The sequence below is a fragment of the Drosophila serrata genome, unplaced genomic scaffold, assembly GCF_035046125.1.
Source record: "Drosophila serrata isolate PLE 108 unplaced genomic scaffold, ASM3504612v1 contig_30, whole genome shotgun sequence".
In the NCBI taxonomy this organism is placed as follows: Eukaryota; Metazoa; Arthropoda; class Insecta; order Diptera; family Drosophilidae; genus Drosophila; species Drosophila serrata.
The window spans coordinates 242,246-260,305 of NW_028256928.1; the positions used below are offsets into that span (position 1 = coordinate 242,246).

Genomic DNA, 18,060 nt, shown 5'->3' on the forward strand with positions numbered 1-18,060 from the left:
GGCCACACAGCATCCTGGCATCCTTGGCAGCGGGGAAACAGGAACAGAAGCTAGAGAAGGAGCTGGAGCTGGAGCAGCAGCAGCAGCAGGATAGCAGCGGAAGCTGGAACTGGTGAAACGTCAGCACTTTCCTCATTATACGATGACAAAACAACAACTATTAAGAGAAGCACAGGGAGAGAGAGTGGCGGCCACACTTTTATGATTTGCTAACGACATGAGTTGCGCTGCGTCCTGGCCCTGTCCTCGCTGTTTAAAAATCAATTTCAACGCCGCATGCAGCCCCTGCCTTGCACTCGCTGGATATTCCTTTTGCCGGATGCTGGGCGAGCTAGAGCCTCCACCTTGAAGGCAGCATCCAGCTGGGGGAGGAGCCCTCAGCCTCCTGTTTATATTCCTGTCAGGCAGCGACATACGCCCCGTGTACACACAACAAAAGCCAATAGACGTCAGCATGATGGGAACAGGCTTCAGCAGCCATCACGCAGCATCATCGCCCATCGCCCTACAGCCTTTCAGATGCACTCAAAGAATTGATGAATACTTTCTGATACAAAGGGGAATCTATCAGGGAAAAGTTAAAACAATAAGTAGATAGAAACACACAATTCAAACTTCAAACAGAGCTCAAAATTACATTCAAATAAGTAAGCCACATTCCAAATTATTATGATGTATTGTTTCAAACTCTTTTTACTCTCTCAAGTTACTTATCAAGAGTGACATTGATTTTTCTCAGTGCAGTCCAGAGCTGCTTCAGCCTTTGTTCCCTGCCAGCAGCCGGCATGCGTCAGGTGTGCCATTTTAATAAATTATGCAGCCTGCTAAATGCTTAAACAATTGAATTTTATATTTACATAATATGTAATGTGCTGCGACATCATTATGCAGGCATCGGGTTCGCACCATAGACAAGGGAGCCAAAGCCAAAAGCCAGGACCAGGACCAGGACCAGGACCAAAACCGGTGCCATTCTGGTCTGAGAGCAGCATGTGGCCCATCGCACCCACACTTTATTGAATTATGTTCCGTGCCGAGAGTGGCGGCCAGAAATTTGACACAAATTGCTGCAAGTTTGGCCCAAAACTAGATGGCATAGAATGAATACATCTATCCAACCCTCTCGATGTATTAGGGAGTCCCCCTTCCTTCTGTTTCTGGTCTGTTGAGCGGCAAATTTAATTTGACATATGAGGAGGTTGTGGGGGGTAAACTTTATTAATTACTTTAATATGAAAGATGCGACCGAGATCAATTCACGGGGGAAAACTTGTCAAATGAATATGACGATCTGTCCCAAAGGATATTCACTTAAATTTAAACATATTTAAGAAATGTTAATTAACAAAGAAATAAAATAATAATTATTATTATCAATACTATCTATTTTAAAGTAGGTAGTCCACAAATCTCGGTTTAAACCATAATTGATACATTTTTCAGACCCCTAGAGTGTGTTTATCCCTCCATACAAAAAAATCTAGGAAAATTAAATCATGTGTAGAGAGAGAGTTTGTGATATTTTATTACCAACCCAAACTCGTATAGTTTATATTGCCCGCATATTCGTTTATACATATAACTTTTTTTGGTGGAATTTCCGGCGCTTCGTTTTATGTTACGCATACGCCACGTGGGCCAGCACGTAGGCTGCTCCCCAAACACACACACAGACACACACCACTCACACACCACACACACTCACTCACACACATACATACATATAAGCCCAAGTGCCTAATTACGAACATGTGTCGGTGGATCCGGGGGAGGGGAGGAGGAGGAAGGACAAGTGACGGGTCGGTGTACGGTACGGAACGGTGGTATGTGAGGCGTCTAATCAAAACTTTTATTTGCATGAAATTAAATTCAAGCAATTGCACTTAATTTGCCAAACAGGCAGCTATGGTAAATAAACAGACACACCGTGGGCCACGGCAACCAATTGGCGGGGGTAAGGCAACTGCAGGGAATGGCCGGGTATTCTCCGGTCGGGGACGGGGACTGGGACTGGAGCGGGAAAAACCGAAATTAAAAATCAAGCAAGCAAGCGTTGGCAACGGCGGCGTCAGCGGGACCCCAGATGGCGCTCGATGAAATGCGGGAACAGAGCTGAAATTATGAGCATGCCGGGGAAATCCAAGACGTCGTCCTTGCCTTCCTTGGCTTCCTTGGATCTTCGAATGGGGCGTGGCAGTCGCAGTCGCAGTCGCAATCGCCTTCGTTTGAAGTGCCTGAAGGAAGCAGACCCAAAAGCACACACACATACGTAGGGATACACTGGGAGATAATGATGAGGTTTATGAGTTATGCTATAGCAACATGAATATATAAGAAAATTGTGTTTAAAGGGACTAAAATTAACGAGTTTTTGGGTATTTGGGTATTCTGACCCCTTTAATTGTGAATAAAAATTCAGAAATTAAAGGTTTAATATGTTAAATAACTCTATAATTTTAGTCAGAAGCCAAAAAAAACAGTGAAGGAGTCATTTCCGACCCTATATATCATATATATTCTTGATCAGCATCAACAGCCGAGTCAATCTAGCCATGTCCGGTCGAAACATAAATTTTTAAAATTTTTTCATAAATTTTTAAGGGGTTACATCGTTAAAATTGTACAAAAAATTGGCAAAAAATTTAAAATTTCGGAAACTTTTAATTTAGTATCCAGATTTATAAATGTAATAAATACTAATATAGGAAAGTTTTCCGCATTAAAATTAGTGCATTTTTGGCTTAATTATGAGATTTTAAAACTTTAAATTGTCGAAAAAATAATCATATAAAAATATCGATTAAAAGAATGATCAATTTCCGAATTGAACCTATAATTAATAGGGGAACTGAAAGGATATATAAGCTTAGGCTTTCCGAAGTTAGTTTCCTTTCTCGTAATATATTATATTTGGTATTAAAAAAGAATAGTACTAACTTTAAAAATCAATATTTATTTTCAAAATGCTTCCATTTATTCTGATTTCCTTTTATTAATTAAATTTAATAGAATTAATAAACCCTATTGAAGTCTTTATTAATCAATAGAGTTTCTCAAATGATCAATTATCTGTTTGAATATTTTTAATCCTAATTTGAGAGCATTAAAACAAGGTTTTTCCCAGTGCATCCACTCACTCCTGATGGCCATAAATAAAGTATTTGATGTGCATGAAGTTAATGTCTTATTATGCCCAAGTTGTCAAAAACAAGCGACCCAGCCTGGCTGTTAGTTAAGGCGTGCTTAATGTGCGTGCGGGCGGCTAAAAAGGGGGCGTTCGCCCCGGTCAGGGGCGTGGGCGCGGATTTTATGAACTTGAGCTCTGAGCTCTAAGCCTGGAGCACGGAGCCCAAAAACCCGATCCCGCTCCAGTTTCTCGGGCTTGAGTTTTGATTTGGCCTAAGTACATCAGCCGGCGCCGCACGGTTTAATGATAACAAACTCAACACAAGTGATAACGCGTCAAATTACCAAAAGCATCGCACATGTGTGTGTGTTTGTGTGTGTTGATGCAGGGTGCTAGATGGTGAAGGAGTGTCGCGGGTGTTGTAAATACAATCAATGAAATTTCAACTGGTTGTCCTGGCTCTTTTCCCGACCCTCATCCATTTTCCATGGCTCTCGTCTCGCTGTGTGTGCCATGTGTGTGTGCCTGTGCGTCTGGCAAAACGAAATTAGGCAAATTTAATGAATTTATGCTGGTGGCATCCCCTTTGTAATCCAAGAGCGCGCAGAGCGAAGTAAGTGACCTGCTTGGCTCTTGGTTAAGTGGCCTTGCTCCAGCTGCTAGGAGTTTGGGAGGTTTTTTGCCAAAACACTGGGGGAAATTTGGATGCAATTGTGATATATTTAGCATATAGTATATGGGAATACCTTTACTGAGAACTCCCAACAAATTATGATATTCAAATAAAATCAAGAAACCATTTTTTATCCTTAGAAAGTGAGGCCTGTTCGACCCAATATAACATTGATACTTTGATTAATATATGTAGCTTCCATGTAATTAAATTTTAACACTTTTCTTCAAGTGTATGCTAGTGGATAAGAATGAAATAAGCTAGAATGCCAAGCTCTTGCTCCCCTAATGTGGAGTATGCCGTATGGCAATGGAAATGGAAATGGAAATGAAGAGGTAGAAGTGGATGCAGCGAGGTGTATGGATACCAAACTGGAGGCAATTTGCCGGCAGTTTGCGAATGCGTTGAGTGCGTGGAGTAAATGTTCTGTGGCTGCTTAATGCCTCACTCGGGGCCATCATCGTAGGGCAAAAGGGATGGGATTAATTCAAGCCTTAAATTATAACCAGAAATTACGAAAAACGAAAATACTTTCAGGCTAAAGCAAATTTCTGACAGTCTAGGTTACCACCTGTGGATGGTCTTACAAGTAGAGAAAAGGAAAACATATACTTTAAGTTGAAATATTAATGAATGTGCTTACTGACTTATTAAAGTAACTAACCCTTCAGTCCCTAAATTATAAAATTTATATATTCTATTTAAAGTTGAAACACTTTCCGAGAACTCTACCAGGACAAAGTTTCCCCTCACACCAGATTTGATAACAATTTTTCTACGAATTTCTTTGGTTTTACATATCGCCCAATCAAAACGACAGGCTTCTCCTCTTCCACCCACTAAACGCATTGCCCAATTTAAGCAATTTAACAAATGACTTCCTCCTCGGCTTCACCGCAACCACTGGAACGCGATGTCCCATCAGCCACCAAATCGCAGGGCCACCAATCCGACCGCATTCACGTCCCCAGAAGCGTCATTATCGTGCCCCAAGAATCGCTATGGAACCAACACTCTGCCCAAGTGGTTGGGGGATGGGCATCAAGAACCAAAACTAACTTGTCATAAGGAGTGAGCCATGAAAGGAGAGGAGGAGTCGTGGGAATAAGGCGGGCATAGAACTCGAGGCACGGAGCAGGCCAAAAGTCGGCTGGGAATTGGCTTCATTGCGTCTAAATGTGGTGTCAAAAGACACGGCGATACGGCAAACTGCCTGCGCTACCATACTTTGCAAGGGTTTTCTTCAGTGTTTTGTCCAACTATCGGTTGCAAGGCTTCCGTTTTCTTTTATATATATTTTAGGAACAATTAGGGATAGCTTTAACTTAAAATCATTTATTTAACTTTACAGTTGAAGAAAATTACTTTTAAACCCTTTAAATATTATTAAAAGGCAGTTATTATCAAGGCCTATTTAATTAGATATATGTACTTACACAGATCTTTCTGTAATTTTTATATCCTTGCAGGGTATTATAAGTTCAGTCAGAAGCTTACAACGCACTGAAGGAGGCACCTCCGACCATATAAATTATATATATTCTTGATCAGGATCAACAGCCGAGTCGATCTAGCCATGTCCGTCTGTCCGTTTATACGCAAACTAGTCTCTCAGTTTTGAAGCTATCTGAATGAAACTTTGCAGTTAGCCTTCTATATACTTCCACTCGAATATATGTCGGAACGGACCGGATCGGACGACTATATCATATAGGTGCCATAGGAATGATCGGATAATTTTTACAAAAAAAAACTATAACAATTTCAGTTTTCAACAGAATTTGATCAAATTTGAGATATAGCCATTTTTCTATACTCTACAATTTTGTATAAAATTTTATGAAAATCGGACAACTATATCATATAGCTCCCATAGGAACGATCGAGAAATTAAGACAATTAAAAATTGTAACATTTTCAGTTTTCAACAGATTTTCATCAAATTTGAGGTATAGCCATTTTATATCAGTCTTAAATTTTTTGTAAAATTTTATGAAAATCGGACGACTATATCATATAGGTGCCATAAAAACGATCGTTAGATGTGGAGAAAAATGCACATCTGTGACTGTAAAACTGCAAATATAATATGTAAAGGTGAATGAAATGAAAGCAGGTATTACTTCATTGTTTTTTAACACAAATAAATATAATTTATATTGTTGCGATTCCAAGTCATAGAAGTTCTATCTGCAAGGGTATATAAACTTCGGCGTGCCGAAGTTAGCTTCCTTTCTTATTAATATATTAACATTATATAAAATAATATAATAATTACAATATTGTAATGGCAGTGAATAGCTTACTCTCGCCCTCTCTTTCTGTATGCCTCTGTAAGCCTCTGCCTCTCGCTCTCTTTCTTACTCACAATAACATTTGGTATGTCTGCCTCCCTCTGTTACAGCTCTGTTGCCTCCCTCTGTTACAGCTCTAGAGATGGCGCTTACGCTCTATCTCTCTCTGTTGCAGCTACAGAGGAAGCTCTTTCCCTCTCGCTCTCTTTCTCTGTTATTATTGATCGGGAAGTATAAATAGAGGTTCTTTGATCGCCGCGACCTCAGTCTGTCCTAGGGGTACCTAGTGTTAACATCTTTAGTAATAGTGATAGTGATTACCCTTCGACCTGAAATATATGACGTGGCCTATGGAACACATCCAGATAAACAGGAAAAGATCTTCGATGCCATGATAATTCTAATTGAAGTCACCACGATTATAAGTCGATATTGGAAGGAATAACATCTAAAGTGATAGTGAAAGAAGAACACTTCGACGAATCCATATCGTAAGATGATACTTAATTAACTCACCAGGAATATAACTCTATATCGGAAGGAATTAAGCAATGACGAAAGATGACGTGTCCTCTACTGGGGTAAGTCTTTATTTTGACAAATATATCATTATTATATTTTAAACATTAAGAGAAGCTATATTAGTGATCAGGCCTAGGTCTAGAATAAGTTGTGCTAGCTATGAATTTATTTTTTCATTATTTCCTTTTTGCCATTTATAGGGTCGGAAATGACTCCTTCACTGATACAAATTATATTTTCCTCTGCAATCGATTTTGTGTAAAATTTTATGAAAATCGGACTACTATATCATATAGCTCTCATAGGAACGATCGAGAAATTAATACAATTAAAAATTATAACTTTTCCAGTTTTCAACAGATTTTTATCAAATTTGAGATATAGCCGGATTCATATTATTATACAATTTTGTGTAAAGTTATATGAAAATCTGACTACTAATTCATTTAACTGCCATAGGAACGGTCAAGAAATTAACGTTTTCAGTTTTCAGCTGATTTTCACCAAATTTGAGAAATAGCCATTTTATATCAGCCTTAAATTTTGTGTCATACAATGCAAATATAATATGTATAGGTGAATGAAATGAAAGCAGGTATTACTTTTTTGTTTTTTAACATAAATATATATAATTTTTATTGTATGGATTCCTAGTCATTGAAGTTCTATCTGCAAGGGTATATAAACTTCGGCGTGCCGAAGTTAGCTTTCTTTCTTGTTTCTATATATTTCTTATCCCATCGTATTTGCAAATATATTATTGACCAGCAGCAACAGACGACACAATCTAGCCAGGAAATTATTTCAACTGTCAATAGAAAACGATACAAAGTAGCGTCTCCCAGTTAAATGTTAAAAAAATAAAACCATTTTAACTATCATAGTATATGGTTAATGAATTATTAATATAACTACATTCCAAAAAGCTATTCCTTCTTTGGTTCAGACTTTAAAATGTCTATAAACAAGTTGCCAATAAGTTAACGCAGTGCCACGTCATCTTCTTTAAGACCCGAACCCAATGTCCCTTAAAAATATTTTCGAAATCATAAAGATAATCACGCACCCGAAAAAAATTTATGGTTATAATGGAATTCCTTTTGACCCAGGACCACCGTAAATTCAATTAAAGACATAAAACTTCAGCATTGTTGTTGGTTTTGTTTGTAGTTGGTTTACACACACTCACATTTATTATTTTTTCAGAAAAATTAAATTGAAAGAGAGAAATAATGCTCTCTTTGTACATACAGATTTCTTTTTGTATTTAGTGTCAGTAGTTAATGTGTTTCCTGTTTTTTTTTTTGCACATTCCTTACACGTTCTTTCGTGTTGAGCCATAAAAGGTTTCCAAAAAGTTTATTTTCCAAAAGTAAAAATAATGAATTTATTTATCGAACAAAGGTCGCTCGTCAGTCAGCCTTTGTTCATTGTCATCAAGACGGGACAGACAGGAATGATCCTTAATTTCATCTTCCTCCTCCACTCGTGCCTCACACATCGGTTAACTCCTCGTGCTACGTTCTCATTTCATTTTGTTTTTTTTTAGTTTAGTGATACGTTGCATTAAATTAAGAAATTATCACATCATATTTGAAATTATGGTTTTGCGTTTAAGTAAAGAGTGGTTTTGTTTTGATGTTTTTTTTTTTTCAATTGGAAAGCGTTGCCATTGGCCTTTCGACGCGGCGTCAATTAACTTAAAAATTCACAAATTTAATTAAACATATAATGGTTATGTTTAAAATAGCTTGCATTTTAACGTGTTCCCCTTCATTTTTGGGGGCTTTGAAAAGTCTGAAGTCGGTTTCGGGTGAAAAGTAGTACGAAAACTTAAACTTAGGTTATTAACTTAAATTAACTTAGGGCCTAGCGCGGTTTAGTTTAGCTACTGAAATCTCCTGTTCCTTTAGCTTCTATTACTGCTCATATTTTGACCTCGATCTAGTCGAAGCGCGAGTGTCTGCCCTCGCCACCGCCGCCGCCGCCGCCAAAGCCGCGTCCGTTGCTCAGGCTGCCCTTCTTGAAGCCGCCGCCACCGAAACGGCCACCGCCGCCGCCTCCGTACCGGGAGCGTCCGCCGCCACCGTCGTAGCGGGAGTTGCGGGCAAGATTCTCCAGGGCAGGATTGATTTCCTAATGAAGAAGATATTAAGGAATCATTAGGAATTGTTAGATTTTAAATGTTTGATAAAAACTCACCTGATTAGCCTCTCTGAGCACATCGACCAGCGCCTTGGCCTGCTTGGCGTTGTTCTTGGTGAAGAAGGCGAAGGAAGTGCCCTTAGTGTTGGAACGACCTGTGCGTCCAATCCGATGAATATAGTCCTCGCTGTTTTGCGGATAGTCAAAATTGATGACATACTTGATGCCGTCCACATCTGCATAAATGTCCCAAGGTAAATTAAAAAGGCACACAGATTAGATTAGTCACAAGTTCTCAATGTCAAAGCATACTAATTATTTTTGGGTATATAATATATATTAAATATAAATAATTGAACAAGTTTTCAAATAGCCAAATGATTTACACGCTCTGCGCGTTCGCTTGCAACAATTTTTAGCGTTTTTCCGAGAGATGTTTTGAACACTTTGAACACACTTATCTTTTTTTGAATGGATTTTATTATACTTTTTGGGTTTCGTTTACGTTAGCATACTATCGAGTCTATGGGGTTGTTTTGTTTTATATCTTTTTTTAGGATGTTGTATTTTTTTTTTGGTTTTAGAGAAAAAAGAAAATGTTTCAAAATGTACGTTACCTTCTTGGTGCTATAAAATTGTTTCATTCAATTTTTCTCTCAATCAAAATCTCTGATTGGCGCCGCGCAGCTCGTGGTCCAAACTCTCGCCAGAAACAACAAAGGATAGGACGGCGGTCGATCTCGATCGCACGGCGAAGCGGAGAGTTTGTTGCATTGAGCCGCGTGCGCCTCTGACTAAGCTCTCTTCTCATATGGACCATATTATTGGATGACCACCGAGAGGAGACACGACCAGTACATTTACTTTATATATATACTTTCTCAAGGGGATTAACAACAACAAGCGGGCCGCCTTTTTCGTCCAGGAGCAGTAGTGGGTTCATTTCATTACGACATTATTGATACGGCGGCAAGGCAAACGTAGGCAGGCAGGCCTGCAGGCCGGCAGGGGGTTGGTGGTTGATGGAAAGCAGCAGGACGGACGCAGGATGCACCCAGCAGTAGCAGCATCAGCGTCAGCATCATCATCTTTGTCTTGATCCTCATCATCATCATCAAAAGCACACACACACATACATCATCCCGCTGATCGTTCATCCTCCGGGCAAGCGCAATGTCTGGTGATTGTCTTGGAGTGTGAAATGTGTTGTGTGGAGGAGGTGGTGTTGTTTTTGCTGTCAAGTCAATGTGCTTCTTGCTTTTGCTGCTCTTTTTTAATCGGTTGTTGGTTTTGCAGGTGCAATGTCCAATAATATTTGTGCTTTTCTTGAGAGAGAGAGAGAAGAGGAGGGGGAAGACCACCACATCTTGCTGCATAGCGGAGGAGACTCTGCCTGGACTTTTGTTCCTTGTAGCGCGCCGCGTCGTTGTCTCTGCCACCACTGCTGTTGAATAAAAGCTTGGCGGCTCTCTGATGGGGCTCGGGGCTCGGTTCAGTTGTTGTTGTTGTAGTCGTTTTTTTATTTTTTATATATATTTTGGATCTTTGGTTGAGTGGTTTTCGGTGGTGTAGGATCATCACATCGTTCTTTCTCAACACAAAAATCGGGGGACTCCAGAGGCCACATAATGATGCATGATGTTGGGGATATTCGATATTTCGTGTCTCGCGGCGAATCTGAACTTTCATCGGTCCTTTTGCACAAAACTATATATGCATATGCACCACACATATGGGGTGTATATATATATCATCCACATATATATATTTGTATATATATAATATATATCAATTTAATTGATGTTGTTGGCAAAAGTCGCTCAAGTCACGACGGTTCGCAATGGTCGCCGCTCATTCATTATCCTCCCCATCATACTACCAAAAACGGCCTCTGTAAACGAGAAAGAAACAAGAAAGAGAGAGAGAGAGGGGAGAGAGAGAGAAAGAGGCAGAGAGAGACACGCACAAAGACAAAAATTGTTGTTGTTGTTTTGTTGTGTTACACGCAGCACACATACAAAAACACATAATATATATATAGAAAATATATACATCATTTTTTGAGTAACATTTTTTTTGATTATTTTTTTTGCAAGGGTTGGGCCGGGTTTTTTTGCGGGTTGGTGGGTGGGTGGGTGGTTGGGTGGGTCAGGGGATGGGGTAAAAGTTCAAGTTGATTATTCGATTTTGGCATTTCGGCTTATGTCTAAAGGAACAAACAAACAAAAAAAAATAGGGAACCAACTCTATTTCTGAATTGGCGCGCTCGCTACAAATGTTCAGGAGGAGGAGAGTATCTCTCTCGAGGTGCAGTTAGGTGGGATTGGGTTCGGGTTTGGGTCTCAAATTCATCTCGCATTGTGATTGGGTGTGTGTGTGTGTTGTGTTGCGATGTGATGACGTATGGGGATCGGTTAGGTTACTTTTAATGGGCATGGTGGTGTCTTTTTGTGGCATGAATGGGTGTAAGCAAATGGCCCTGGGATGTGTAATCTTATCACTAAACCAACAAAAAAAAAACTAGCAGCAGGCCCCCATTTCCTCTCTACGTAATCTACACTGGCACGTGGGCGGAAACTTACCGAGTCCTCGGGCCGCCACATCGGTGGCCACCAGGATGTTGGACTTGCCCGACCGGAATTCACGGAGGACAAAGTCACGCTCCGATTGCGACTTATCGCCATGGATCGCTCCACAGCGGACGCCAAAGCTGCGAATGAAGCGCACCAGATTGTCTACGCGCCGCTTTGTCTCCACGAAAATGATAATCTTGCCGGGGTTCTCGCTGGTGTCATAAATGTCCGAAAGCAGGCTCTTTAGTCTGTGTTAAAAGAAGATAATGCATCGGTTAGAGATTGAAATGAATATGTATCAATTTGCACTTACTTCTCCTCCTTGCTGAACTCGTCGCACACCTCCACCACCTGGCGGATGTTGTGGTTCGCAGACAGTTCCAATGATCCAATGTTAATCTGTATGTAGTTGCCCAAAAAGTCCTCGGCCAGCTGCTTGACCTCCTTGGGCCATGTGGCGCTCCACATGAGCGTCTGACGATCGGGACGGATCTGTGAGACAATCTTTCTGATCTGGGGCTCGAAACCCATGTCCAACATACGATCCGCTTCGTCCAAGACCAGGTAGGTGCATCGTTTCAGGTTCGTAGAGCCGGCAGATAGGAAATCAATGAGTCGTCCGGGTGTGGCAATGACAATTTCACAACCGCGCTGTAGATCCCGCATTTGGCCGCCCTTCGGGGCGCCGCCGAAAACGCAAGTGTTCCGCACATACGATGACGAACCGAACTCGGTGGCCACCTGCTGGATCTGCTGGGCCAGCTCCCTAGTGGGGGCTAGCACCAGAGCGATGGGTCCGTCTCCGCGCTGCAGCGGCTGCTGGTTGTTGATGTGAACGATGGCCGGTAGAATGTAGCCGAGCGTTTTGCCAGAACCCGTCTTGGCAATGCCCACGAAATTCGAGCCACTCATGGCAATGGGCCAGCCCTGCGCCTGGATTGGGGTAGGCTCTTTGTAGCCCTGACGGCGGATCTCCTTCATGACGTAGTCGGGCAGATAGACCTCAGAGAAGTCCTGAATGGGATTCTGTGCCTGTCCACGAACGGTAATCTCGTGCTCATCGCGATAACGCTGCACCTCATAAGGCGAACGAGCCGCCACATTGGGATGCTCCTGGTAGAAGTTCTTCTTGAAGGGTGCCAGGTTGGAGAAGTCCACTGGACGCATGGGCAGATCCTGGCTGCCGCCGCCTCCGCGACGATCACCACCGAATCCACCACCACCGCCTCCAAAACGGTTACCGCCTCCACCGCGGTCATCACGACGCTTCTCAATACGACCGTTGCGTACGCCATGGTAATCCCCACCGCCGCCGCCACCGAAGCGATTACCGCCGCCGCCACCGCCACGACGGTCATCACCGCGGTCTCCGCGCCCGCCACGCGAATTTTGACCAAAGTCACGATCGTGAGGTGCCCTGAAAAATAGAAAAAGTCGAAGTTAGTTTATGACTTGAAATCAAATCGTGATGTGAAAGGAACGCTCAAGAAAAGAAATTGTACATTCATGTGATTTATTCTCTTGCAGCTTGGTTTCTTTCGGGAGTGTTCTTTGTGATCTTTGGGATAAAGGCGTCTAAATATGCTGTACTGAAAAGCTTGAGGGCTAGGCAATATACAAAATGGTTAGTTAAATTTAATAATTTTTAAATAAGCTCAGCTTTAGTTTTTGCTATATGAAATGTTCCCTATATTTACATAAGCTTGCAGTTAATGCTTTCAATTAGAAGGTGACTCCTTGTTATATAAGTGACTGTGTTATGAAAGAGATACTGAGGAACTTTTGTTTATAAAAACAATATTCGAGATATTAAGGGTTACCTTATCTTTTTCCCTACAATTGTACTTTTGTTTAATCAATTCTATCTTATTCTGAATCTGTGATTAACTTTTTCCTGCTGCGCACTTTATGGACTTTTACTTCTAGATAATATATAATGTTTTTGGTATCAATTTGGCCACAACAAGGTTGTCTTTACTCTCTGGTTTATGCAGCCAAAAACAACCTTCAACAATTTAAACCTATTTAACTAGACTTTTTTGTGTGTACTTCGGCATGGCCTCGACAGCTGCATTTTCTTTTCTTAAGTATTTCTTTTGGCAGAAAAAGAAAGAGGGGAAAAAGAAACGAGTGACTTGGCTTACTTTGCTCGCATGCTGCCGCGCTTTGACGTCTGCTAGTTGGGACTTAGATTTCAACTGTGACTGTGACTTGGCTGGGCTTGGAAGGTAACTCTTTCTTTCTTTAGTTCTTTCGACGCTGCTAAACAGCTGACATGGAGTTGTGCTACAACCGCAATAAACTTAAATAAAACTAATTGCGTGTTAGGGAAATTAAATAAATTTCGAATAATACAAACAGTAAAGCAAATTTGATTGACAACAACATGCAATTCGAGCAGGGTTACTACAACTACAACAACTACTACTACTACTACTGCTACTACCCCCATTCCCAGAGAGTTGTTTCCACCCCAATTTACTCGCCCTAAACTGCTCAACTAAACAACCCCGCCGCGCACAAAGCATTGTGTTTATTGCTCTGGCATTAATCAATGTGCGGTGCTGGGCTTGCAAACTTGGCTATATTTTAGATAGTTTCAAAAGAACTAATTAAGAGAAAGTATAAAGTATGGCATGCTGTTGAAGTTATAGATCATTTTCCGTCACTTAACATACAATTTTGTGGAACCAATGTTGTAAACCAAGTTTATTTGTTTCATACATTGGATCAGTTGTATTTCGCACACCTCTAGACTTTTAAAAAAATCAAAATACACCACAAAATGTAACTCAAACATAAGACAACTGATCCAAGCTGTCTTTCTACATGTCTGTACTAATTAAAGTACTTTGTTTTAGCTACTTTTTGGCCTTTTTTGAGGTGTATCAGCACTGTTGATAGGGGGTGGACTATGCCCAATTCCAATCCCCCTGGTTGGTGCCTGTCTACCTGCTCTGTCAATTTGATAGCCCCATTCCTTCCCCGAAATGTTTATTTGTAGGACCCAACGGCACGCTAGCTTTTGTGCCCAACTAGCCGAGCGGAAACGGAACGCTCTGAACATTTATGAGACAGCCAAATGTCTTGTCCCTAGTTTCTCGAGCGGAGCAAGACACCTGAGAGGGGGGCAGGAGGAGGAAGGTATTTCGGGGAAAGTCTAAAGGGAGCCCCTTTGACTTGCTGTGTGTCTACCTGTCGCTTTTTGACATGCGAAAAGACGAATCGCGGGCTCGCCACGGGGGGGGGGGGAAAGAATGCCTCATCATAATCAATTGGCGTCATTTGACATTTTAAACTAATGGGGCGTTTATGTGGCCGTATAATTCACGAAGAGCATAATATTCGAGTATAATATCAATTGAAAATATAAGAAACTTGCAATAAATTTAATCATTTAAAGCAAAAAATTATATGAAATAATTTAAGGGGGAAAAATTTATATAATATAATAAAATTTATATAATATAATATAATTTATATAATATAATATAATTTATATAATATATAAATTTTTAAAAAAAATGATTATCAAATTACCAAGAAATCTAAATATTAATCATAAATAGAAGCATTCGTTAGTGCGTAGTTTTCCTTTTGTTATAAAGCCAACCTTTTGCAAGGTACATACAGTCTGAACAGAACAATAATAATTCCACTTTAGTTTTACGTTTTTATAACCCCTAGAAACATCGCGATATTTCGATAAGACTCTCGTGTGAACGAAGAAAACGAGATAGGGGCATGGGCATGAAAGCGAGAGCGGGATGGCGCGACTCAGTGACTGCCGCAAACTGTTATACGACAGACTGTTATATGTGCACGCGAAAAATGCCGCCGTCAACAGGCATATACACACACACCAACATACAAAATTGCCGATGTGTATGTGTGCGAGCGTGTTCGTGTTTGGGGAATACAGACAAATTAAAACGCTATAAAAAAGCAAACGAAGCAAAGACACGTTTCACAAATCAAGCAAATTCTTTTTATGACGTGCGCTGTCGTTCTTGTTGCTATTCCCCATTTCTTTTGCGGATGTGGGGGATATGCACAAAAAATAAACGAAGAGAATGAGGCACGAGTAACTGTCAAAATTTAGCAGACCATGTGTTTTTCCGCACCCCCTCTCTTCCACGCTTTCGCTTTGCTCTGCTTACACTAATTACTCATCACCTCTCGTTCGTAGGTGTAGAGAAAAAAATACAAAAACACGACGGAGGGCATGAAAATGGCGACGTAGGAAATTAACCAAACGAGTTTCATAAGCAGATGTTTTTATTACTCACATTATTCCTTCAATTTTGATTTCCTCTTTACTTTCGTCTGGATCGGTAAAAAGCGATTTTCTTCTCGTCCGCTGCTCTGCTTTTGGGAGAGAATCTGTGGAGTCCTCGGCTGGTTTCGAGTTAGATCGAAACGCCCGCTGCGATTGAAAGTTACTGTTACTGGATAGCAGTAGCGTCGGTTGATATATCTCCCGATTCTTGCGACTCCCGTGGAACTGTTGTCGGTGTTCGTAGCAGAGCGAAGAAGCGAAAGTACCGCTGTTGGTTGTGGAGAAAAGAAAATGGCGACGTTGCGTTATACATTTCTCGGAACTCTGGGAAATCAATAGCGAGTTGCGCCAGCTGCAGGCAGCCGGCGCCGAAAAACTCCCGCCCGCCCGGCGGGATATGTATTGCACTAGTTTAAGCATATTTCACTATTTCTAGGCTATTCCTAAGTACACTTTTCGTTATGTTAAAACAAGAAGCAGCACATCCGCGCGTGTCTTACCTAACCTCGTCCAAAAATCAGAGTGGCCGAATAGTGTTCGGCGATTTAAGATGTAAACATGACTGACTTTAGAGAAAACACGAAGGATTTTAGACTTGGTGGCAGCTGGTCACACTCGACGTAGCAAAGTCGTAATCGAAAACGTAAGAGGGGGATAAAAATGGTCACACATCAATTCACAATCGAAAACGTAAGGGAAGCGAAGAGAATTTGGTGACGTAAGTAAAATTAAATTGTATTACGTTAACATCGAGCTACAGCCAGAGGGTGGTTGTCTTGGGTAACACAAAGGAGTGAAACTAAGTTAGAAAGAAAAACGTAATCAAACGAAATTATGGAAGAAAATACGTTATAATTTGAATAAAAGTGTTTAGGAAAACATTTATTTAAATTTGAATTATTTAACTAATAAGCATAACAAAAATACGTATTCAATTCAATTTTATTTTGTTTTTTAAAAAAAACTCAGTTAGGAACTTACAATTTTCCAATTTAATATATTATCTATAATTAATATAAATAGCAAGTTCTAGCTGAAAAACTGTATTGATTTATAGTAGAGGTTTATAGCGATTTATAGTATTGATTTATGGAAAATTCAGATTCCAAGAAAATTCTAAAAAATGAGTTCAAACACCAGTAACAATATAGAACAAATCTATTATATCAGAATATTAACTCATCTTTGACCCCATAAAATAATGATCAGAAAATGTAAGATATGATTTTAATTTATTTTATATACAAATTTCGGTTTTAATTAATCTAACGTGCAAAGATTTGGTATATATAACAAAAATATTTATATATTTTATTTCTCAAAGTCTACAGATTAATTTATTAAATAACAAATCAATGTGATTTATAATATCCCTTAAAAGGCAATGTTTATAGCCCCAATAGGTGACAGAAACTGCGATACATTTTTGCCCTTCGACCTTTTAAGCATCCATAAAGTTCATTGATCTTGAGACAATCGATCTTGCTGATGGTCTTCCGCTGACCAATCCTGACTCCGGGCTGCAAGGGGGTCATCGTGGGCTTCTCTCCCTTCCGTTTGCTGAAGTAAAATTCACCGTAATGCATTACGGAGTTGTAATCGTAGTCAAAAGCGTATTTCCCCTTCTTCTTCGACACGAGCTTGAAATTCTTTCGGAATTTTGGTACAATATTATCCCAATGTATTTTCACGAAGTTATCCCGATCGGCTCGAGATTGTTCGTGATATATGCCAATGGCATGCATTAGTTCATGCATTATCCTTCCCTCGCTGCTGAAACAATGGGCACTGTTCTCATCGGGTCTCTGCAGGGACACCACTTGCTCTCCACCCCTGCGACCCACATAGGACCAACATCCCTTGGGTCCTTCCTCCGGTGGTTCAATCAACAGGTAATCCTCCACTTCCCCATCGTATGGCACAAATCTCACACAGGTGAGTGAGTTAAATGTCTTCAGAGCCTGGACGATGGCCTGTCTTTCCTGATTCACATAACGCGGACTGATCTCAAAGGGAATGGTGCCATTGGGCCAAAGCCGCTTGGGATGTCTCATGGGATTCACTCCCAGACGAAGGGTAATATAGGTATAAGGATCAATGGCAATATCGCCTTGAAAGAGACGCGGCATTGTCTCTGGATCATCAATGCCCAGATCATCATCCCCTATATCCGGACCATAGGGATCGTATTCGTCTGCCGAAAGGCTGGTAAACTCATGCTCAAAGAAATCCACTCCAGCGGGATACTGTCGGGTGGGGATTTTAGCACTTTCACTACCCGGTGGTGCGTATAGCACCACAATCAGTATCAACCACTGCACCACCACCACCACCACTCCACGGCTCAAGTGTGCACCACACATTATGTATTATGCGGAGGGACTTTTATTTCGATTCGATCACGCCATGCCGCATCCAAACCGAACGGCTGCACACGAAATTGGTAA

General features: G+C 40.8%; 2 protein-coding genes across 8 annotated transcripts; both read right to left on the bottom strand.

Moving 5' to 3' along the window:
- Nucleotides 1-7,770: 7,770 nt before the first annotated feature.
- On the bottom strand, nucleotides 7,771-16,207 carry Rm62 (ATP-dependent RNA helicase Rm62). Of its 7 annotated transcripts, none has more exons than XM_086832339.1 (7): nucleotides 16,114-16,207; nucleotides 15,624-15,881; nucleotides 13,479-13,636; nucleotides 11,648-12,751; nucleotides 11,344-11,582; nucleotides 8,819-8,997; nucleotides 7,771-8,752 (listed from the first exon to the last, which is right to left on the bottom strand). In XM_086832339.1, the coding sequence occupies exons 3-7, from the start codon at nucleotides 13,487-13,489 to the stop codon at nucleotides 8,561-8,563; spliced, it is 1,725 nt and encodes a 574-aa protein (XP_086688465.1). In that variant the 5' UTR covers nucleotides 13,490-13,636; nucleotides 15,624-15,881; nucleotides 16,114-16,207; the 3' UTR covers nucleotides 7,771-8,560. The 7 variants fall into 7 exon arrangements, with proteins under 7 accessions (XP_086688465.1, XP_086688475.1, XP_086688486.1 ...); XM_086832349.1 differs by having other exon boundaries at nucleotides 13,479-13,647; XM_086832360.1 differs by lacking the exon at nucleotides 13,479-13,636.
- A 383-nt stretch (nucleotides 16,208-16,590) lies between these two features.
- LOC110191393 (hatching enzyme 1.2) lies at nucleotides 16,591-18,060 on the bottom strand. The gene has a single exon (XM_020962251.2). The coding sequence runs from the start codon at nucleotides 17,974-17,976 to the stop codon at nucleotides 17,002-17,004; it is 975 nt and encodes a 324-aa protein (XP_020817910.2). The 5' UTR covers nucleotides 17,977-18,060; the 3' UTR covers nucleotides 16,591-17,001.